Genomic DNA, 17,977 nt, shown 5'->3' with positions numbered 1-17,977 from the left:
AGAAAACTTGGAAAAATAAGAGAACCGAATCAACATTATCCATTATTATAAGCATGTTGTTGCGTTCAACCAAAGTCCTGATCAATTGATCGAATAAAAGATGAACATGTGAATAATATATAGTTTAATTACTTATATTGAAATTGATATGTTTCACATCTTGTCAAACATATATATTAATATTAATAATTATTTTCAGAAAATTTCGACATTTCAAGTTAAATCAGAAATTAAAAAATATTATTTATTTAATTATTATATTTTAATTTTTTTTATAGATGATATTATATATATATTTGTGATATCAAACCCTAATCCCTAAATCCACCATTTAATAATTATATGTATAAACATGAATTAGCTACCCTTTGCTCAACAAACCATTCAACAAGATTACAAATCGTTTCGCATAATGTATCATTTATTATCTTATTTCTAAATTGTAAATGATTATTCGGCCAAGGTGGATACATCATTACATCTTACTTTTTTCTTATCAGACATAATCACATATTATTGAACCGACAAATTATTATTTGTACTCTATTTTATGTTATCTAAGTTCCATTTTATGAACAAAATTATTTTAATGTTGTTCACGAACTAAATAACCAATAGTAACGTCGATTCACTGCAACGAAATGTAATTATTTTCGATCATCCACTTGAGACTCCAATGGTTATATTGGCATTTGTATGACCAATATGCCCATCCAAACGTTGCTCTTCCGTACACATTTAACTGAGCACTTGCATATCTTTGGTAGTCTTGCATTCCTGCATTTTGAACTTCCCATTCACCAGTCCATTCTCCTGCATGCAAACAATATTATCAAAGATATAAGTTCGATCAATATTTTCATAATTGGATACATTTAATGAACGTGTAGAACTTGAGCCGAACACTGAACGAAACAAATATGCACCAGATGATGCGCCGTCTAACTCAATTCATGGGAACAAGTCACAAATTTTTCTACCAAACTTTGTTTTTTATTTTCACGTTTTGAGTAATGAAGCAAAATGGTTGTCAATTAAATGCAATTCGTGGAAGTATGAGAGAAACACCTTACCTACAAAACTTAGAGATCCATTGGTCTGAGTCACTTGTTGCAAACTATCTGCTCTCTGATTGTTGATGTAATCGATGTTCTGTTGGGCGTTCAACGTCGAGAAATAATCCCAGTAAAGATTGTAGTAGTGAACGTCGATGACGGAACGGGAGAGGCTGCCGGCTAGGGGAAGGAGTTCTGTGTTGCTAGCATCTCCCAATCTGTTGGATAAAATGACATAAGCACTTGAAGTATACTTTCTCACTGCATTGTACCCTGCTCTGTAGTAGTTGCTCAAGTCATCTAAAGTCACCCCTGGCGCTAACGGCTCGTTCATTAGCTCGATTGCTGCTAGGCCTCGCCGATTAGCATACCTGAAAACACAGACACACCAGTTGACAACATGTGCATTGAGGAATTAATGAATGAGCCCCATGACTTCACTAGGGGGCGTGGGACGGGTCAAGATAAGGCGAGGGGTACGATCATCCCCCCCTCCCGACAGGTCCATATGATCTAAATCTTTGTTTTTCAGAACCTTTTAGCCAGAAAATCGATTACTGCAACTGTCTGTGGAATGTAGGAGGCACCCCATTCTTGATAACCGTCGCGTGATCCACTATGATCGTTCCCATTCTGCGATCCCGGAGCTGCATGAAGATCAATGATCACCTTCATATTGTACTGCCTGCATACAACACACAACACATCTTCAATCAAATTCACAAATAAGTACTTTCCATTCGTTCATTAGTAATATATATCAAAAGAGACTTCCAAATTGCACCCCTGACCAAAAGTACTATTATATCCCACACATTATCCATATCGCGGGTAATCAATATGCTTACTCTGCCCATGTAAAAGCATTATCCAGAGCCTGTAATGAGCCGGCAACAAATGGTTTTGGCGGCGGGTTCAGGTTATACATGATCCACCACCCAACCGGTATTCGAACAGCCGTGAGCCCATTCTGAGACATGAACCTGAAATCATCTGCTACAATGTAGGTGCTCCAATGGTTCTGTTTTGTATGTAAAAAGACAAGAAATTCATCAATCCCAATTCGAATTCCGCGACACCATCGCTTGTTATATACCTCTCCTCATGACAAATTACCTTCATTACTGCAGGAGCTTGAGCAGGGCCATAACCATTTGTCAACTGATATTCACCTTGTAAGGTGTTCACAATTGTTAATCTGAACACAGATGGATTTTGGTCCCCCCAATCATTTGAATTCCCTCCATAATCAGCTGTCACTGTATCTCCAGACAATGCCTTCAAATAACCATAAAAAGAAATTTTCGGAATGTCTCGAAATTGGGATAAGGTATAGGATTCGAGATCCAGTTGTAACAAATTTCTTTCGGCACGGAACATGAAGATGATATAAATTAAGCCCCAAAAATACTCGAGGCCTCAGTTGCCACTTGCCAGGATTCATCAAATCTGGAGCTAATGGAATGTGATCCATATAATAGTTTTATGACTTAAAAGTTGGTCAAACATCAGAGAACAAAAGCTATCCAATAGAAACTTGATGAAAACAAACTTAAATGAAATTTCAAGACCATTAGGTATCTTGAACAATAAGTGTAATATAATTGAAGCCACTTCATTCTAAAAATTCAAAATGATCATAGAGCTAGATAGATTAATGAAATACTTCATCTATAATACCATTGACAATACAAATACCTGCAAATAAAGGCCATTGGGTGCAAGAATTCGGATTCGGAGAGGATCGGTGCTATTCCTTACAATAACAAAGGTTTCAGTGCTCCCAGGTTGAGTTGCTTGAGCAATGGCCGCTCGAGCCGCGGTTATCCCGATGAAGTCTTTGTTGAACACTCTGAAGTTGAACGTTTTCTCATCAATTCTCCATAACTACATGCACCAATATATATACCTAAATGAATTAATGATCAAGAAGACAACCAACAACATTAATAGTTGAAACTAATCTCCTACATACCCTGAAAGTTTCCCAGCCGGAGGCGGCGGTGCGGTTGGCCACCAAGATCGAGCCGCCGCCACTTTCGGCACATAGATACATGTTCAGACTTGTGGACTTGATCTGCACTTGAGTTCCATCCTGCATTAATACAATCAAAATATACAAAATGACATATTATTAAGTTTAACATTTTTAATCATGATCATTCATTTGATTGATCATATATATATATATATATATATATATATATATATATATATAAATCAAAGAATCAAGAATTTGTTGGTTATTACAAGAAGATCTTTGTTGGGAATCCCATTGAAGAGATCAGGTGTCATCCAGCCTTCGGCTACAAGCCATGCACCAAGATTTACTGCTTTATAGGGTGGATTCTGTGCCCAAGTGCTCTTCAGTGTCGCTGCACATAAAATAACAAATGACCACAAACAAATTGAATCGATGCTTTTCATTTTCAAATTTATGTTAGTGGGAATTAATGGAAAGAGTAATTGGATATATTTATAGAGAATGAGAGATGCTTCCATGGCTGACCAAGAAATTCTAGTGGGGTTCCCATTATTACTTTTTTTTTTTTATTGCAAAATAGAAAGTTCGAAAATTGTATTTTAAGGCATATTTTTAATTTTTGTTTTGAATGGAAGCAGTTTCTTAAAACAAAAGTTCATAGACTAGCAATAGTTTTGTTCATTAACTTTTTCTCTCTTCGTCTCATATATTTAGTACATATATATGTTTTAATACATGAAAATTATTGAAAAATATGTTTTACGGAAAAATGTTCATTTTACCTCTATTTTATGAGTCTTTTAACATAATAACTTATTAACTTGTAGAAGTTAACTAATATATTTAGGCATTGTTAGGTGTGAAAGATAACACATTGATTGATTAATCATTCTTGCTTTGTTCAATGTTTGGCTCAAGTTCTTACAAGGATTAATAGTGTCATTCACCATTGTCTAATCCAAGTATATTGATTTAAAATTCTTATATTATTAATCTCTCATCATCCAATCCATGAACCAAACATTGTCTTAATGAATAATATGAGTAAAATGGTAAAATAATGGAGAAAATATATATTATACTAAATATAGATATAGACCAAATATTTAGAACGAATGAAAAAATTATATGATATATATTTGGGACGGATGACGGAGTAACTTGGAAGATCTACCATGCTCTGTGTACACGTGTCAAAAGACTTGTCGTATTGACATCTTCTATTTTTTTTTAAATTTTAGATTTTTAAATATTTGGTTGACATTTGATGATACACAAGACTTGTCGTATTGACATCTTCTATTTTTTTTTTAATTTTAGATTTTTAAATATTTGGTTGACATTTGATGATGGTGTGTCATTTTCAGCACATTACATTCAACGATCCACTTAATGATATATAATACATAAATTGGGTAGCGGCAACTCACTATTCCCATCGGTCAAAATTCAAACCAAAATTTAATGGACGACTTCGGGTTGGTCATCGAGGTGTTTTGAATATCTAGATCGATAAACCGCATAAAGTTGTCAATAGGTTAAATAGTACGTATTTGTGAGACCATTTTGTGAGAATTATCGACTCAATCTATATATACAGGGAAAAGTTCTTTTGATATAAAAAATAATATTTTTTTATGATATGAATCGGAGATTTTGTTGGAAATTTTATTTGTGAATAGTGAATTAAAATTAAGCAATGAGAAGCTAAGAAAAAAGAATATAAAGGAAAAAAGAAAAACCAAAACAAATTTAATAATAGAGGCGCAGGGGAGCCTTAAATTTGCGCCCCTGCCCGGGCAAATTCTCAGGCACGCGGGAGGCGCCTAGGCCCCTATGGCACTTTTTCACAAAAAATGCATTCTTTTTCAAGTTTTCTGATGTTATTTCATCTGAATGACTTTCTTGGGTGGTTATGATCAGTTTTTTGGATAAAAAATTGTACCACATGGTGAAACAAAATGTCCCTATATGAAAACAACTTTTTTTTTACTGTAAAACTTGTAATATTATTAAGAAGAGTTTAAATCTTCTAATACAAGATCTACTAACCAAAACGGTAACATCCCTGACTCCAAAACAAACGAGGAGGGGGAAGAAATTGTAAAAAAAGCTATTCTATGGGCTATGATATTAGCCGATCGACGACAATGATTTAACTTAATAATCTGACGAGAAGTCAATAGATCTTTCACATCCTTTGCAAGAGCGCCGATATAACTATAATCCTTTTCTGGATTAGTGACTGCTTGCACCGCCAAAAGAGAATCCGAATAGATATCATGAATTTACAATCCTTTTCCTAGCACCAATCGCAAACCCTCCATAATCGTTGTGAGCTCTCCATAAACAACCGAGTGAGGCTTTGATATCTTCTTTCCAGATGCCAATAGAACCTTTCCCTCATGGTCTCTGATCAATACTCCTCCCACTGCAAAGCTATTTAACTGTTCCTGAAATGCAGCATCTACATCCATCCTCAAGTGGTTAAGCCTCGATTTTGTCCATCTAACCTGTGAGAATAAGCTTCTATCTACACACGAGATATACAATAATTCCCGAGCTTGCTGAAACTCCATTAGCATCGAATCACACCATTCAAAATCCCTTCTGGACATAAACCTATTACTGTCATGGCCTATGTGCTTACGATCCTGCCAAATAGCCCATGTCCTCATCGCAAAAGAATCCAAATTCTTAGTGCACAGCACCTTCAACATCCATATAAATACATCCATAATACCAATATTTTTTACTTTTTTAAGAAAAGGTTTGAACACAGTACCTTTCCAAGATGGCTGCGTGAAAGGGCACCAAAATAGTGCATGACATGTAGAATCATAAGCATTTTGACAGAAAGTACAACCTTCAGAAACTGGAACATGATGCCCATGTAGATTTGCCCTTGTCGGGATGATCTCATGTAATTCTCTCCTCCAAAATATTCGGACCTTAGGGGGGATTGAGAGAAACAACTTTAAATATGATATTAAAGTTCATTTTTGAAGATTCATTCAATTGTATGTGCAAAACCATCTGCATTCATATTCTTTTGTTTTTCTGAAAAAAGAGTTTATATCATTTCTGGTTATTGAACTTGTGATTTATAGTACTATTATCACAAGTTTTTTTTTGTTGTATCTTGGGAGAAGTTTGTCAAATTCCGTCAGCACCAAGTGTGGGGCAAAAACTTCTTAAGGATATCGTGTTCAACATAACCTCAACGGTTCCAATTTGTTTGTGTAATCCGTCATCTTCAAAGCAGTCCCAACACCACACATATATATCTACAAGCTTAAGAAGTTTTTTATATTTGAAGATGGCTACTACATCAACAACCAATGTTTCTGCGATGCATGGGGAGAAACCGAAAAAGTTCAGTGGCACAGACTTCAAACGTTGGCAGCAGAAAATGCTTTTCTATCTGTAACGCCCCGAATTTATCTTAATTGAATTTATTTGAGATAATCGGATATTATAGAATTCGAGGATCGATTTGTTATTGATCAGGGACTATTTTGTAATTTTCAAAATTTTCAAGTACTAGAATTCAAATATTGACTTTATTAGATATTTATAAGCTTCTAGACTAACTTCATCTCCTCCAACATGCCTTCTCCTCCATTTTTGTGCCTCCAAACATGAACTTCAAGCTTCTGATCTCTCGGTTTGCTCGATCCGTCCGATAGAGATTTAATCCGAAAGCAGATTCGGGATCCCGGCAGCGAGATCTTCGTTCTATCGTAAGTATTTCTCCAATCAGTTATACTTCAATTTTTGGATGTTGTTAGAATTTAATGAGTTTTGGATATGATGTTCTTGAACTAGTTCTTATCGTTTATTCTCAGTCAGATTTGAAAAAGAGCGTTGTTCGGAATTGTTATGATTTTTGATAGCATATTTCAAAAATGGAGTTTTGAGATTTGTTGGATTGGATTTGTTATTGATGATTTGGTATTGTATTGATTAAGTTTCGATATTGTACTGTTGTATGTGTTTTCGGTTGATCAGAATATAGCCGTTATGCCGTTATTTTGAGTTTTGGGTTATCGTTTGATTTGTTGATTGAACCGTGTTAGTTTGGGTTTGATTGTCGTTGTTGATCCTCTATTGCCTCCGTACAGATTGGTTTGAAGTTTGTTGAGCCCAGAGTTAGCAGAAGTCGATCTTCGAAGAGTTAGACGAAGAGTGCTTATCCAGAGTTGGAGCTATTGGAACGAGAAAGGTATAAGCAGACATCGGTTAAGCGGGATAGAACACTCAAGATAGATGGTTCTTGAGTTTCCCATAAATCACATTCTTGCATCAATACTTGTTCTAGAGTGGGGAACTTGTATTTTGTTGATTGAACTCTTGTTATTAATTGAATTATGGTTTTATGATTTGCGTTTTTATATGCATTCATCTCGAGCCTAAATCTTTGATTTCAGCGGGTTGTACGACCCTTTTTGTTTAGACGTTTTGGGGGCTATATTCGAGTGGCCTGGGTTGTAGAAGTTTACCTAGTGTCAGCATACTCCTTATAGTCGCACCAAAGTCTAGAGGATGGATATACGAGACACCATCTCGATCGGAAAAGTCGGTGAGTTGTTACGTGATCTCATCCTCGGGATCCCAAAAAAATATTAGAAATTCCTTGATTATCAGAGTTGATATCCCGGTTTTAAAGACATGCATTTTATTCGTATTAACATTGAATATATTGTCTTTATATCATGTTATTGATATAATACTTGTATTTCATGTTATGTTACTTTTACTGGGAATATCATTCTCACCGGAGTTATTTGGCTGTTGCTTTGTTTTGTATGTGTACTTGGAAACATGTGAGGCAAGATCGAGTCAGAGGAGACTTGGTTAGCATCGAGATGGAGGGATAGAAGTGGTACATCGGTTTAGAAGTTGAAAAGCATGTCAATCTAGTTTATGTTTTGAGAGCATATTTAGATCTCGAGCTTGTTTGATGTTTGTTGTATCAAATTTTCAAATATTGAGGATTGAATGTTGTCGTTGCATGTATTTTATACCTCGTTATGTATTGAATGGAGTTTGGAATGGAGTTTAGATATTGAGAAGTCTGTTTGCTGAGTTTAGATTTGGGCTCGCTTGATCGGTGGAAAGTTATCGATCGAGCGAGGAGTCCTCACCCTTCGAGGCAGCACTTTTCTCGCTCGATCGTTAACGTTTTACCGATCGAGCGAGGCACTGTTCACCAGAAAAATAAATTTTTTTTATTGTGTTTCATCTTTCTTCTTATATGTTTAGTGATTGTTTTATCCGAGATTAGATGTTTAGAATCGAGGTCTCACATTAAGTGGTATCAGAGTGATAAGTTCTTGGTTTGTACTAGAAGTGAGCGGGATAGATCGAGTCCGCTTGTATTTGCTTCTCGCATGTGATTGAGTTATTTATTTGATTATTGAATTCCGTGCAAGCATGCTTTATTATTTGAGAATTATTTGAATTACATGATTATGTGATTTAATTTATAAAGCATGGACTATTTGAGATATAACTGTTTTGATTCTCGACTTGTATCCGAATTCCTAAGAGGTAGAAGGGCACCGAATTGTAGAGATTGAGATATCTTGTGTCCTAACCTTTTGATTATCAGATGGGTCCTTGTCGAGTAATTAACAGAAAACCACCGCCATTTACTCCTCCGAATGAACAGGCTAGTACCGAAACTGAGCAGATGGACGTCACAGCGACGCCTATGGAAACCTTGCTGAAGAGGTTTCAGTCGTTCAAACAGCCAACCTTGAAGGTTTCTGAGAATGCTATTGACTGTGAGAGTTAGCTAGAGGACATTGATCAGTTTTTTGATTCTATCAACTATTCAGATGACCGCCGAATCAGGTTAGTGATTCATTAGCTGCAGGGTGTTGTTAAGAGCTGGTGGAATTCGATGAAAAGGGCTCTTGAGAATCGAGGTACAGTTGTCACTTGGAGTTTGTTCAAAACTGAATTCTATAAGTGTTTCTTTCCAGTGTCTTATATAAAGGACAAGGGTGCTGAATTTGCCACTCTGAAGCAAGGGAACATGAATATTGAGGAGTGTCTGTTTAATTTTGATAGCTTGCTGAAGTTTTCACCGCACTTTTCTGACAACGAAGAAGAAAAATCCGACCAGTTCATTAATGGTTTGAACCCCGATATCTTCACGTTGGTAAACACTATTAGGCCTGATAATTTTGCGGATGCCATGAATCATGCAAAGGGAGCTGAAGCAGGTTTGATGATACAGAGAGGAGCTCCATTTGTGCCTCAGCAGCCGAGACAGTCTCAGAACCAACCGTCTCAGTATCAGAATCAGCCATCGCAGTATCAGGACCAACCACCAAGGTTTGAAGGAAGAAGCAGTGGAGGTAACAGAAGGGATCACTACAGAGCAAAGGGAAAACAGTTCAAGAATCCAAAGAGCAGTTCTTCTAGATCCAGTGGGTCCAGAAAGTTTGGTTCAGGTCAGAGTTTTGGATTTTCATCTATGTTTTGCAACAAGAATGGAGTTAGACACTCCCAATAGCAGTGTAAAGGAGTTTTCGGGAACTGAAATATCTATCAGCAGCCAGGGCACTTTGCTAAGGTGTTTCCTCAACGAGGTAATGATCGAGCTCAGAGTGGGAGTTCTTATAGACCGACAGCTCAGCCTGAGAGGCAGACTTCTGCTGTTCACTCCTTCCAGCCTCAGCAACAGAATAGACAAGGAGGTAACCTGAATGCAAACCAGCCTCCGAGACAGCAGGAACGAGTCTTTGCTCTGACTGAGGATCAGGCTCAGGCAGCACCTGATGATGTTATAGCAGGTAACTGTTCAATTTTTTATTATTCTGCTCATATATTGATTGATACGGGTGAGTCTCACTCTTTTATATCTGAGAATTTTGTATTGATGCATGCCTTGCCTTGTGAGCCTTTATCTGCTGTAGTAGCTGTTACTTCACCTTTGGGTGGGGGAATTGTGTCCGTAAGATTGGTTCGAAACTGTGAACTATGTTTCGAAGGTAATGTGATTAATTTTGATTGTATTGTGCTTGGGCTGTCAGATTTTGATTGTATTATCGGTATAGATGCTTTGACCAAGTACAGGGCTACCGTTGGCTGTTTTCATAAAGTAGTCCGTTTTAGACCGGAGATGGCAAAGGAGTGGAAATGTTTTGGTAAGGGTTCTCGATCCAAAATTTCTTTAATTTATGTTTTGTCGATGACTCGTTTGTTACAGAAAGGAGCATATGGATTCTTGATCTATGCAGTGGATGTTCTGAAATCTAGCCTAGAATTGGTGAATATATCAGTGGTTAGAGAGTTTGCTGACGTCTTTCCAGATGAGATTCCTGGATTGCCGCCTATTTGTGAGATCGAATTCAGCATTGATTTATTGTCAGATACTCAACCGATTTCCAAAGCTCCTTATCGTATGACACCGGTCGAATTGAGAGAATTAAAAGAACAGGTTGAGGATTTGATTGCCAAGTGATACATCAGACCTAGTGTGTGACCTTGGGGTGCTCATGTTCTCTTTTTGCGGAAGAAGGATGGATCTATGCGGCTCTGTATTGATTACCGTCAACTGAATCAAGCGACGGTAAAGAACGGGTATCATTTACCTTTAGAGATGACATTTTTGATCAACTGCAGGGTTCTTCTGTCTATTCGAAGATTGATCCGAGGTCGGGATATCATCAGCTGAGGGTTCGTGAAGAGGATGTGCCTAAGATTGCTTTCAAAACGAGATATGGTCATTTCGAGTTTATAGTCATGTCATTCGGTTTGACTAACGCTCCAGCAGTTTTTATGGTTTTGATGAACCGTATCTTTCAGCGTTATTTGGATGAGTTTGTGATTATTTTCATCTATGATATTCTTATCTATTTGAAGAACCGTACTGACCATGCAGAGCATTTGAGGATCGTCTTGCAGATCTTGCGGGCGGAACAGTTGTTTGCCAAGCTGTCTAAGTGTGAGTTCTGGTTGGATCGAGTTGTCTTTCTCGGTCACATCATTTTTGGAGATGGGATTTCTGTCGATCCCAGCAAGATCAAAGCGGTTATGAATTGTCCTAGACCGACATCAGTGCCTGAGATCCAAAACTTTATGGGTTTAGCTGGTCACTATCGCAGATTTATCGAAGGATTCTCATTTATTGCAAAACCGATTACTCAGCTAACTCATAAGAATGTGCCTTTTGTCTGGACTGAATAGTGTGAGGCCAGTTTTATTGATCTGAAGAATAGACTGACCAATGCTCCGATTTTATCTATTCCATCAGGTACTGGAGGTTTTACCGTTTATTGCGATGCTTTTAATCGAGGCTTGGTATGTGTCCTTATGTAGCATAAGCACGTGATAGCGTATACATCGAGGCAGCTGAAGCCGCACGAGACTCGATATCCGATTCATGATCTTGAACTCGCCGCGATCGTATTTGCATTGAAGATCTGGCGTCACCATCATAATGATAAGTCTTTCGTGATCTTTTCTAATCATAAGAGTTTGAAGTATTTGTTTTTGCAGTCAGAACTGAATATGAGACAGAGGAGATGGTTAGATTTGTTGAAGGATTTCGACTGTGAAATCAAATACTACCCGGGAAAGTCGAATGCAGCTGCAGATGCCTTGAGCCGAAAGGTTTATTCTTTATCTCTTTCTACTATCGGTGTTTCTCAGTTGATCGATGATTGTTGCACTTCTGGTTTAGAGTTTGAAACAGATATGAGGTTTATCAGAGTTTTTGCTATTCAAGTCAAACCAGAGTTGTTTATGAAGATCAGAGAGGCACAGAAATCCGATCTGAGTATTCAGATTTCGATAGAGAAAGCCAGAGCTGGAAATCAGTCTGAATTCCAGGTTAGAGATGATGTTTTGTTTTTGAATAATCATATTGTTGTGCCCGATGTTTCTGAGTTGATACAGCGAATCCTTCGAAAGGCACATTGTAGTTGGTTCAGTGTTCATCCTGGAGGTCAAATGATGTACAACGATTTGAAGAATCAATTCTAGTGGAAGAAGATGAATAGAGATGTTACGAGATTTGTATCCCGATGTTTGAACTATCAACAAGTGAAAGCAGAGAGGAAGCGACCGGGTGGTTTGTTGCACAGTTTACCTGTTCCTGAATGAAAGTGGGATCACATTTCGATGGATTTCGTCACGAATCTACCACGATCTGTTCGAGGATGCGATGCTATTTGGGTAGTGATTGATAGATTGACGAAGTCTTCTTGCTTTATCCCGTACAAGATGACATATCATCACGATCAGATGGCTGAGTTGTATGTTAGCAACGTTGTGAGATTGAATGGTGTGCCGAAGTCGATAGTTTCAGACCGAGACCCTAGATTCGCTTTGCACTTTTGGCACAGTCTTTAAGAGGCACTTGGTACTCGATTGCATCTGAGTACAGTATATCATCCTCAGACCGACGGACAGTCAGAGCGGACTATCCAGACTTTAGAGGATATGCTTTGAGAATTAGTGCTAGACTTTGGCACTAGTTGGCAGGATTCTTTGCCTCTTGTCGAGTTTTCTTACAACAACAGTTATCAAGCGAGTATCGGTATGACACCTTTTGAGGCTTTGTACGGTAAGAAGTGTCGATCTCCTTTGTTTTGGGATGATGTGCCCGAGTCACCTGATTTGGGACCGTATATGCTTAGAGACATGGCAGAGCAAGTAAAGATCATTCAGTAGAGAATGAATTCAGCTCAGGATAGGCAGGCAAAGTATGCGAATATCAGACGTAGACCTCTGAGTTTCGATCAGGGAGACCGAGTATTTTTGAAGATTTCTCCTTTCAGAGGCACTATTAGATTTTGGAAGATAGGGAAGTTATCTCCAAGATTCATCGGACCGTATAAGATTCTCGAGAAGTTAGGAAATCTTGCCTACAGACTTGCACTACCTCCATCTTTATCTGGTATTCATGACGTTTTTCACGTCTCTATGTTGCGAAAATATAATCCAGATCCTTCTCATATTCTTCAGCCTGACGAAGCCGAGCTTGACGAGACTCTAAGATACTTTGAGCGACCGATTCAGATCCTTGACCGAAAGGAGAAACAGCTCAGAACCAAGTCGATTCCTTTGGTGAAAGTTTAGCGGAGTCATCACGGAGTCAAGGAAGTGACTTGGGAGACATAATCTGACATGAGACAACGGTTTTTAGAGTTATTCGGATGATATGAGTTCTTCTTTCTATCTTAAGTTCTAAATTCTATCTTATGTGATTGATTCTTATTGATTTCGAGGACGAAATCTCTTCTAAAAGGGGGAGAATTGTAACGCCCCGAATTTATCTTAATTGAGTTTATTTGAGATAATCAAAGATTATAAAATTTGAGGATCGATTTGTTATTGATCAGGGACTATTTTGAAATTTTCAAAATTTTCAGGGACTAGAATGCAAATATTGACTTTATTAGATATTTATAAGCTTCTAGACTCACGCCTTCTACTCCAACACGTCTTTTCCTCCATTGTTGTGCCTCCAAACAAGAACTTCAATCTTTTGATCTCTCGTTTGCTCGATCCGTCCGATAGAGATTTAATCCGAAGGCAGATTCGCGATCCCGACAGCGAGAGTTTCGTTCTATTGTAAGTATTTCACCGATCAGTTATATTTCAATTTTTGGAAAAAGAGCGTCGTTCGGAATTGTTATGATTTTTTGTAGCATATTTCGAATATGGAGTTTGGAGATTTGTTGGATTGGATTTGTTATTGATGATTTGGTTTTGTATTGAGTTAGTTTCGATATTTTACTCCTATATGTGTTTTCGGTTGATCATAATATAGTCGTTATGCTGCCGGTTTGAGTTTTGGGTTATCGTTTGATTTGTTGATTGAACCCTGTTAGTTTGGGTTTGATTGTCATTGTTGATCCTCTATTGTCTCCGTACAGATTGGTTTGAAGTTTGTTAAGCCCAGAGTTAGCAGAAGTCGATCGTCGAAGAGTTAGACGAAGAGCGCTTATCCAAAGTTGGAGCTATTGGAACGAGAAAGGTATAAGCAGACATCGGTTAAGCAGGATAGAACACTCAAGATAGATGGTTCTTGAGTTTCCCTTAAATCACATTCTTGCATCAATACTTGTTCTAGAGTGGGGAACTTGTATTTTGTTGATTGAACTCTTGATATTAACTGAATTATGGTTTTATGCTTTGCGTTTTTATATGCATTCATCTCGAGCCTAAATCTTTGATTTCAGCGGGCTGCACGGCCCTTTTTGTTTAGAAGTTTTGGGGGCTATATTCAAGTGTCCTGGGTTGTATACATTCACCTAGTGTCAGCATACTCCTTATAGTCACACCAAAATCTAGAGGATGGAGATACGGGACACTACCTCGATCGGAAAAGTCGGTGAGTTGTTACGTGATCTCATCCTCGGGATCCCAAAAGAATAGCAGAAATTCCTTGATTATCAGAGTTGATATCCCGGTTTTAAAGACATGCATTTCATTCGTATTAACATTGAATATGTTGTCTTTATATCATGTTATTGATATATTACTTGTATTTCATGTTATGTTACTTTTACTGGGAATATCATTCTCACCAGAGTTATCCGGCTGTTGCTTTATTTTGTATGTGTACTTGACAACAGATGGGGTATGATCGAGTCAGAGGAGACTTGGTTAGCATCGAGATCGAGGGATAGAATTGGGACATCGGTTTAGAATTTGAAAAGAATGTCAATATAGTTTATGTTTTGAGAGTATATTTAGATCTCGAGCTTGTTTAATGTTTGTTGTATCAAATATTCGAATATTGAGGATTGAATGTTGTCGTTGCATGTATTTTATACCTCGTTATGTATTGAATGGAGTTTGGAGTGGAGTTTGGATATTGAGAAGTCTGTTTGCTGAGTTCAGATTTGGGCTCGCTCGATCGGTGGAAAGTTATCGATCGAGCCAGGAGTCCTCACCCTTCAAGGCAGCACTTTTCTCGCTCGATCGGTAACGTTTTACAAATCGAGCGAGAAACCCAGGAGATGTTGAGCAGGGATTTGCTCGCTCGATCGGTAAGAAGTTACCGATCGAGCGAGGCACTGTTCACCAGAAAAATAAAAAAAAAATTATTGTGTTTCATCTTGCTTCTTGTATGTTTAGTGATTGTTTTATCCGAGATTAGATGCTTAGAATCGAGGTCTCACACTATCTCACAACCTTGAGTTTGACAAGGTTCCTTAAGGAAGATCCACCAAGAATTTTTGAAGACGAGGATGATCCCCATATGAGGGCAGTGATTGATGCTTGGAATCAGAGCGACTTTTTATGCAGAAACTACTTACTCAATGAAGTTGACAATGCATTGTACAATGTGTATTTTCAAGTAAAAACCGCAAAGAAACTTTGGGAGATGCTTGAAAAGAAGTACAAAGCGAAGGATGATGGTCTTAAAAAGTTCATCGTAGGATGCTTTTTGGATTTCAATATGATAGACTTCAAATCCGTGGTGAATCAAGTGCATGAAATGGAAATACTACTGCATGAAATTCATGTAGAGAGGATGAGTCTAAGCGAGTCCTTCCAAGTTGCTGCTCTAATTGAGAAACCCCCTCCGTTGTGGAAGGACTTCAAGAAATATCTCAAACACAGGAGAAAGGAGATGGGTATGGAGTATCTAATTGTTATATTAAGGATAGAAGAGGACAATCGAAACACCGATAAAAGCAACAACAAGTTAGAAACAAAGGTGAATATCGTGGAGTCAAGTGACAATAGGGGAAAGAAGATGAAGTTCATGGCTGGGAAATAAAAATATCAATCAAACCAAAAGAAGAAGTTTCAAGGAAATTGCTACAATTACGGAAAATCAAATCTTAAAGCAAAAGATTGCAGGCTTCCAAATAAAGGAAAACAACAAGCCGATGTGGCTCAAGAAAGTTCAGTACCATTTGATATATCTGATTTGGATTTAACCGTAGTTGTGTTTGAAACGAATATGGTGGACAACCCCAATGAGTGGTGTGTTGATACGGGTGCTACCCAATACATATGCTCTGATAAGGAGATGTTTTCCACATACACTCCAACTTCAGAGAGAAAATTGTTTATGGGAATCTCTTCCACATCGAACATTGTGGGGGTTCCTGAAAAGAAAGTATAAAGTCTATGGAATAGTAGAAAAATACAAGGCTAGGTTGGTGGGTAAAGGATATAAACAAAAGAAAGGCCTTGAATTTTTCGACACATATTCATCAGTATCAAGAATCACTTTCATTAGTGTTCTTATCGCTATAGTATCATTGCATAACCTTTAGATACAACAAATGAATTTCTAAACAACATTCTTGAATGGTGAGTTAAAAGAAGATATATATATGTGTAACGACCCACTGTATCAAGGCGGGTCTTTTCAGCATGTTTATGTCCTCACTCACACGCACCCTGAGAAACTTCTAAGGGGGTCACCCATCCTATTATTGTCCCAAGTCAAGCACGCTTAACTTTAGAAATCTTATGTGATGAGCTCCCGAAAAAAAGATGAACATTCTTGATATGAGCAATATATATGAAATCTTTTAAACCCTCCTCAACTATGTAGTCTCATACCTACACAGTCTCAGAATCCTCTCTCATTCCGTCACGGGATCAGTTCATTCATGTCTCCCCCCCCCCCCACCTAGAAGCCTAACAGGAGCCGCTCATTGTCCATGCAATCTCTTGGAATCTGCGATCACTCCCCGCTTCCTCAGCCCAAGGCGTCACAATATGGATCAACCCGAAGGTTTAGTTGTTCGGGGTCAAGAAAAGAAGGTGTGTCTACTCGTTAAATCTTTATATGGGCTGAAGCAAGCGCCTAAACAATGGTATGAAAACTTTGACACCACAATTGTGACGTCCCGTATTCTTACAAGCATTTAATGAAAATAGTTGCGGAAAAAGGTTGGAATTTTTTTTTCTAAACTTAAAAGTCATACAGCGAGTGCATCACACCAATTCCAAAAGAATTTAAAATCTAAATCTTTAACAATAAAACTCGTGACTCCGTGTTCACGAAGTCTAATAAACACCGATGCAACTCTATAATAAAGACCATTTAAAATACGGCACGTCAAAACTTACTACTAACATTTAAATAGGATAATGGAATGTGAGTTACTATAAACAAAATACTACATCAAATACATTTAAAATAATCGAGGAACTTCCATAACAAATATCAAAGTGAAATGAACATTTAAAAGACGAAACATTTGAAATCCTCAAAACTCATCTTTAAAAGACTGACAATGAAAATAATTAAACCATTACTTTTAAACATCGTGCATATAATATTGTAACAACATAACATAAATAAACATAGGTAAATATTTTCTCTTTAAATACATCAGAGCTTTTGAACTATTGTGTCATGCAATGTCTTCGCCTCTTGGACTCTTTAGCTGTGCTACCAAAGCTTTTTAAATCAAAACTGCTAAACCATCTGCACCATTTAATTATAATGAGTCTAAAGGACTCGGCAAGATTAAAATATACATATCGATTTATCATGGTTTCCAAATAATTCAAACTTAAAAGAACATGAACATCATGATGCATTAGACTTAAAATTGTTGAACATAATTTTCAAAGCTCTTAAAATGCAAAAGTCATAACCATGAACTTCGTCATGCCTAACATCAAAAGCTTGAAAATCAACTTCATGCATGAATGCATAACCATACCTTTCGATCCTTGAAGAAATGTATGCACTTAAAAAATCTTACTCAAATCATGAGACTTTAACATACATCAAACGATGAACGTAAATCATGAACATAAACCATGAAAATAACATATCATGACATAAACATAAACATGAGGGTGAACATGATTTTAATCTTAATTGATAAATTATGTGAAGTTGTGGCAACCGTCTAATAGGCCTGATCTTATCATTCATTGTTGATCAACAAATAATTGGAAAGGCCCCTCCGGAGCTTATCCCGAAGTGCCA

At 37.4% G+C, this 17,977-nt stretch overlaps 1 protein-coding gene across 1 annotated transcript; it reads right to left on the bottom strand.

Annotated features, from left to right (window-relative positions):
- Positions 1 to 413: 413 nt before the first annotated feature.
- LOC140875947 (probable glucan 1,3-beta-glucosidase A) lies at positions 414 to 3,481 on the bottom strand. Its single transcript, XM_073279782.1, has 8 exons — positions 3,306 to 3,481; positions 3,031 to 3,150; positions 2,754 to 2,942; positions 2,172 to 2,333; positions 1,904 to 2,076; positions 1,591 to 1,740; positions 1,074 to 1,426; positions 414 to 813 (listed from the first exon to the last, which is right to left on the bottom strand). Exons 1-8 carry the CDS (start codon positions 3,348 to 3,350, stop codon positions 629 to 631), a joined length of 1,377 nt encoding a protein of 458 aa, XP_073135883.1. The 5' UTR covers positions 3,351 to 3,481; the 3' UTR covers positions 414 to 628.
- Positions 3,482 to 17,977: the final 14,496 nt, after the last annotated feature.

The sequence above is a fragment of the Henckelia pumila genome, chromosome 1 (genome assembly GCF_033568475.1).
Source record: "Henckelia pumila isolate YLH828 chromosome 1, ASM3356847v2, whole genome shotgun sequence".
NCBI classification, from domain to species: domain Eukaryota; kingdom Viridiplantae; phylum Streptophyta; class Magnoliopsida; order Lamiales; family Gesneriaceae; genus Henckelia; species Henckelia pumila.
Note: the sequence above shows the minus strand (reverse complement) of the source record. Positions and strands in the feature narration are given on the sequence as shown.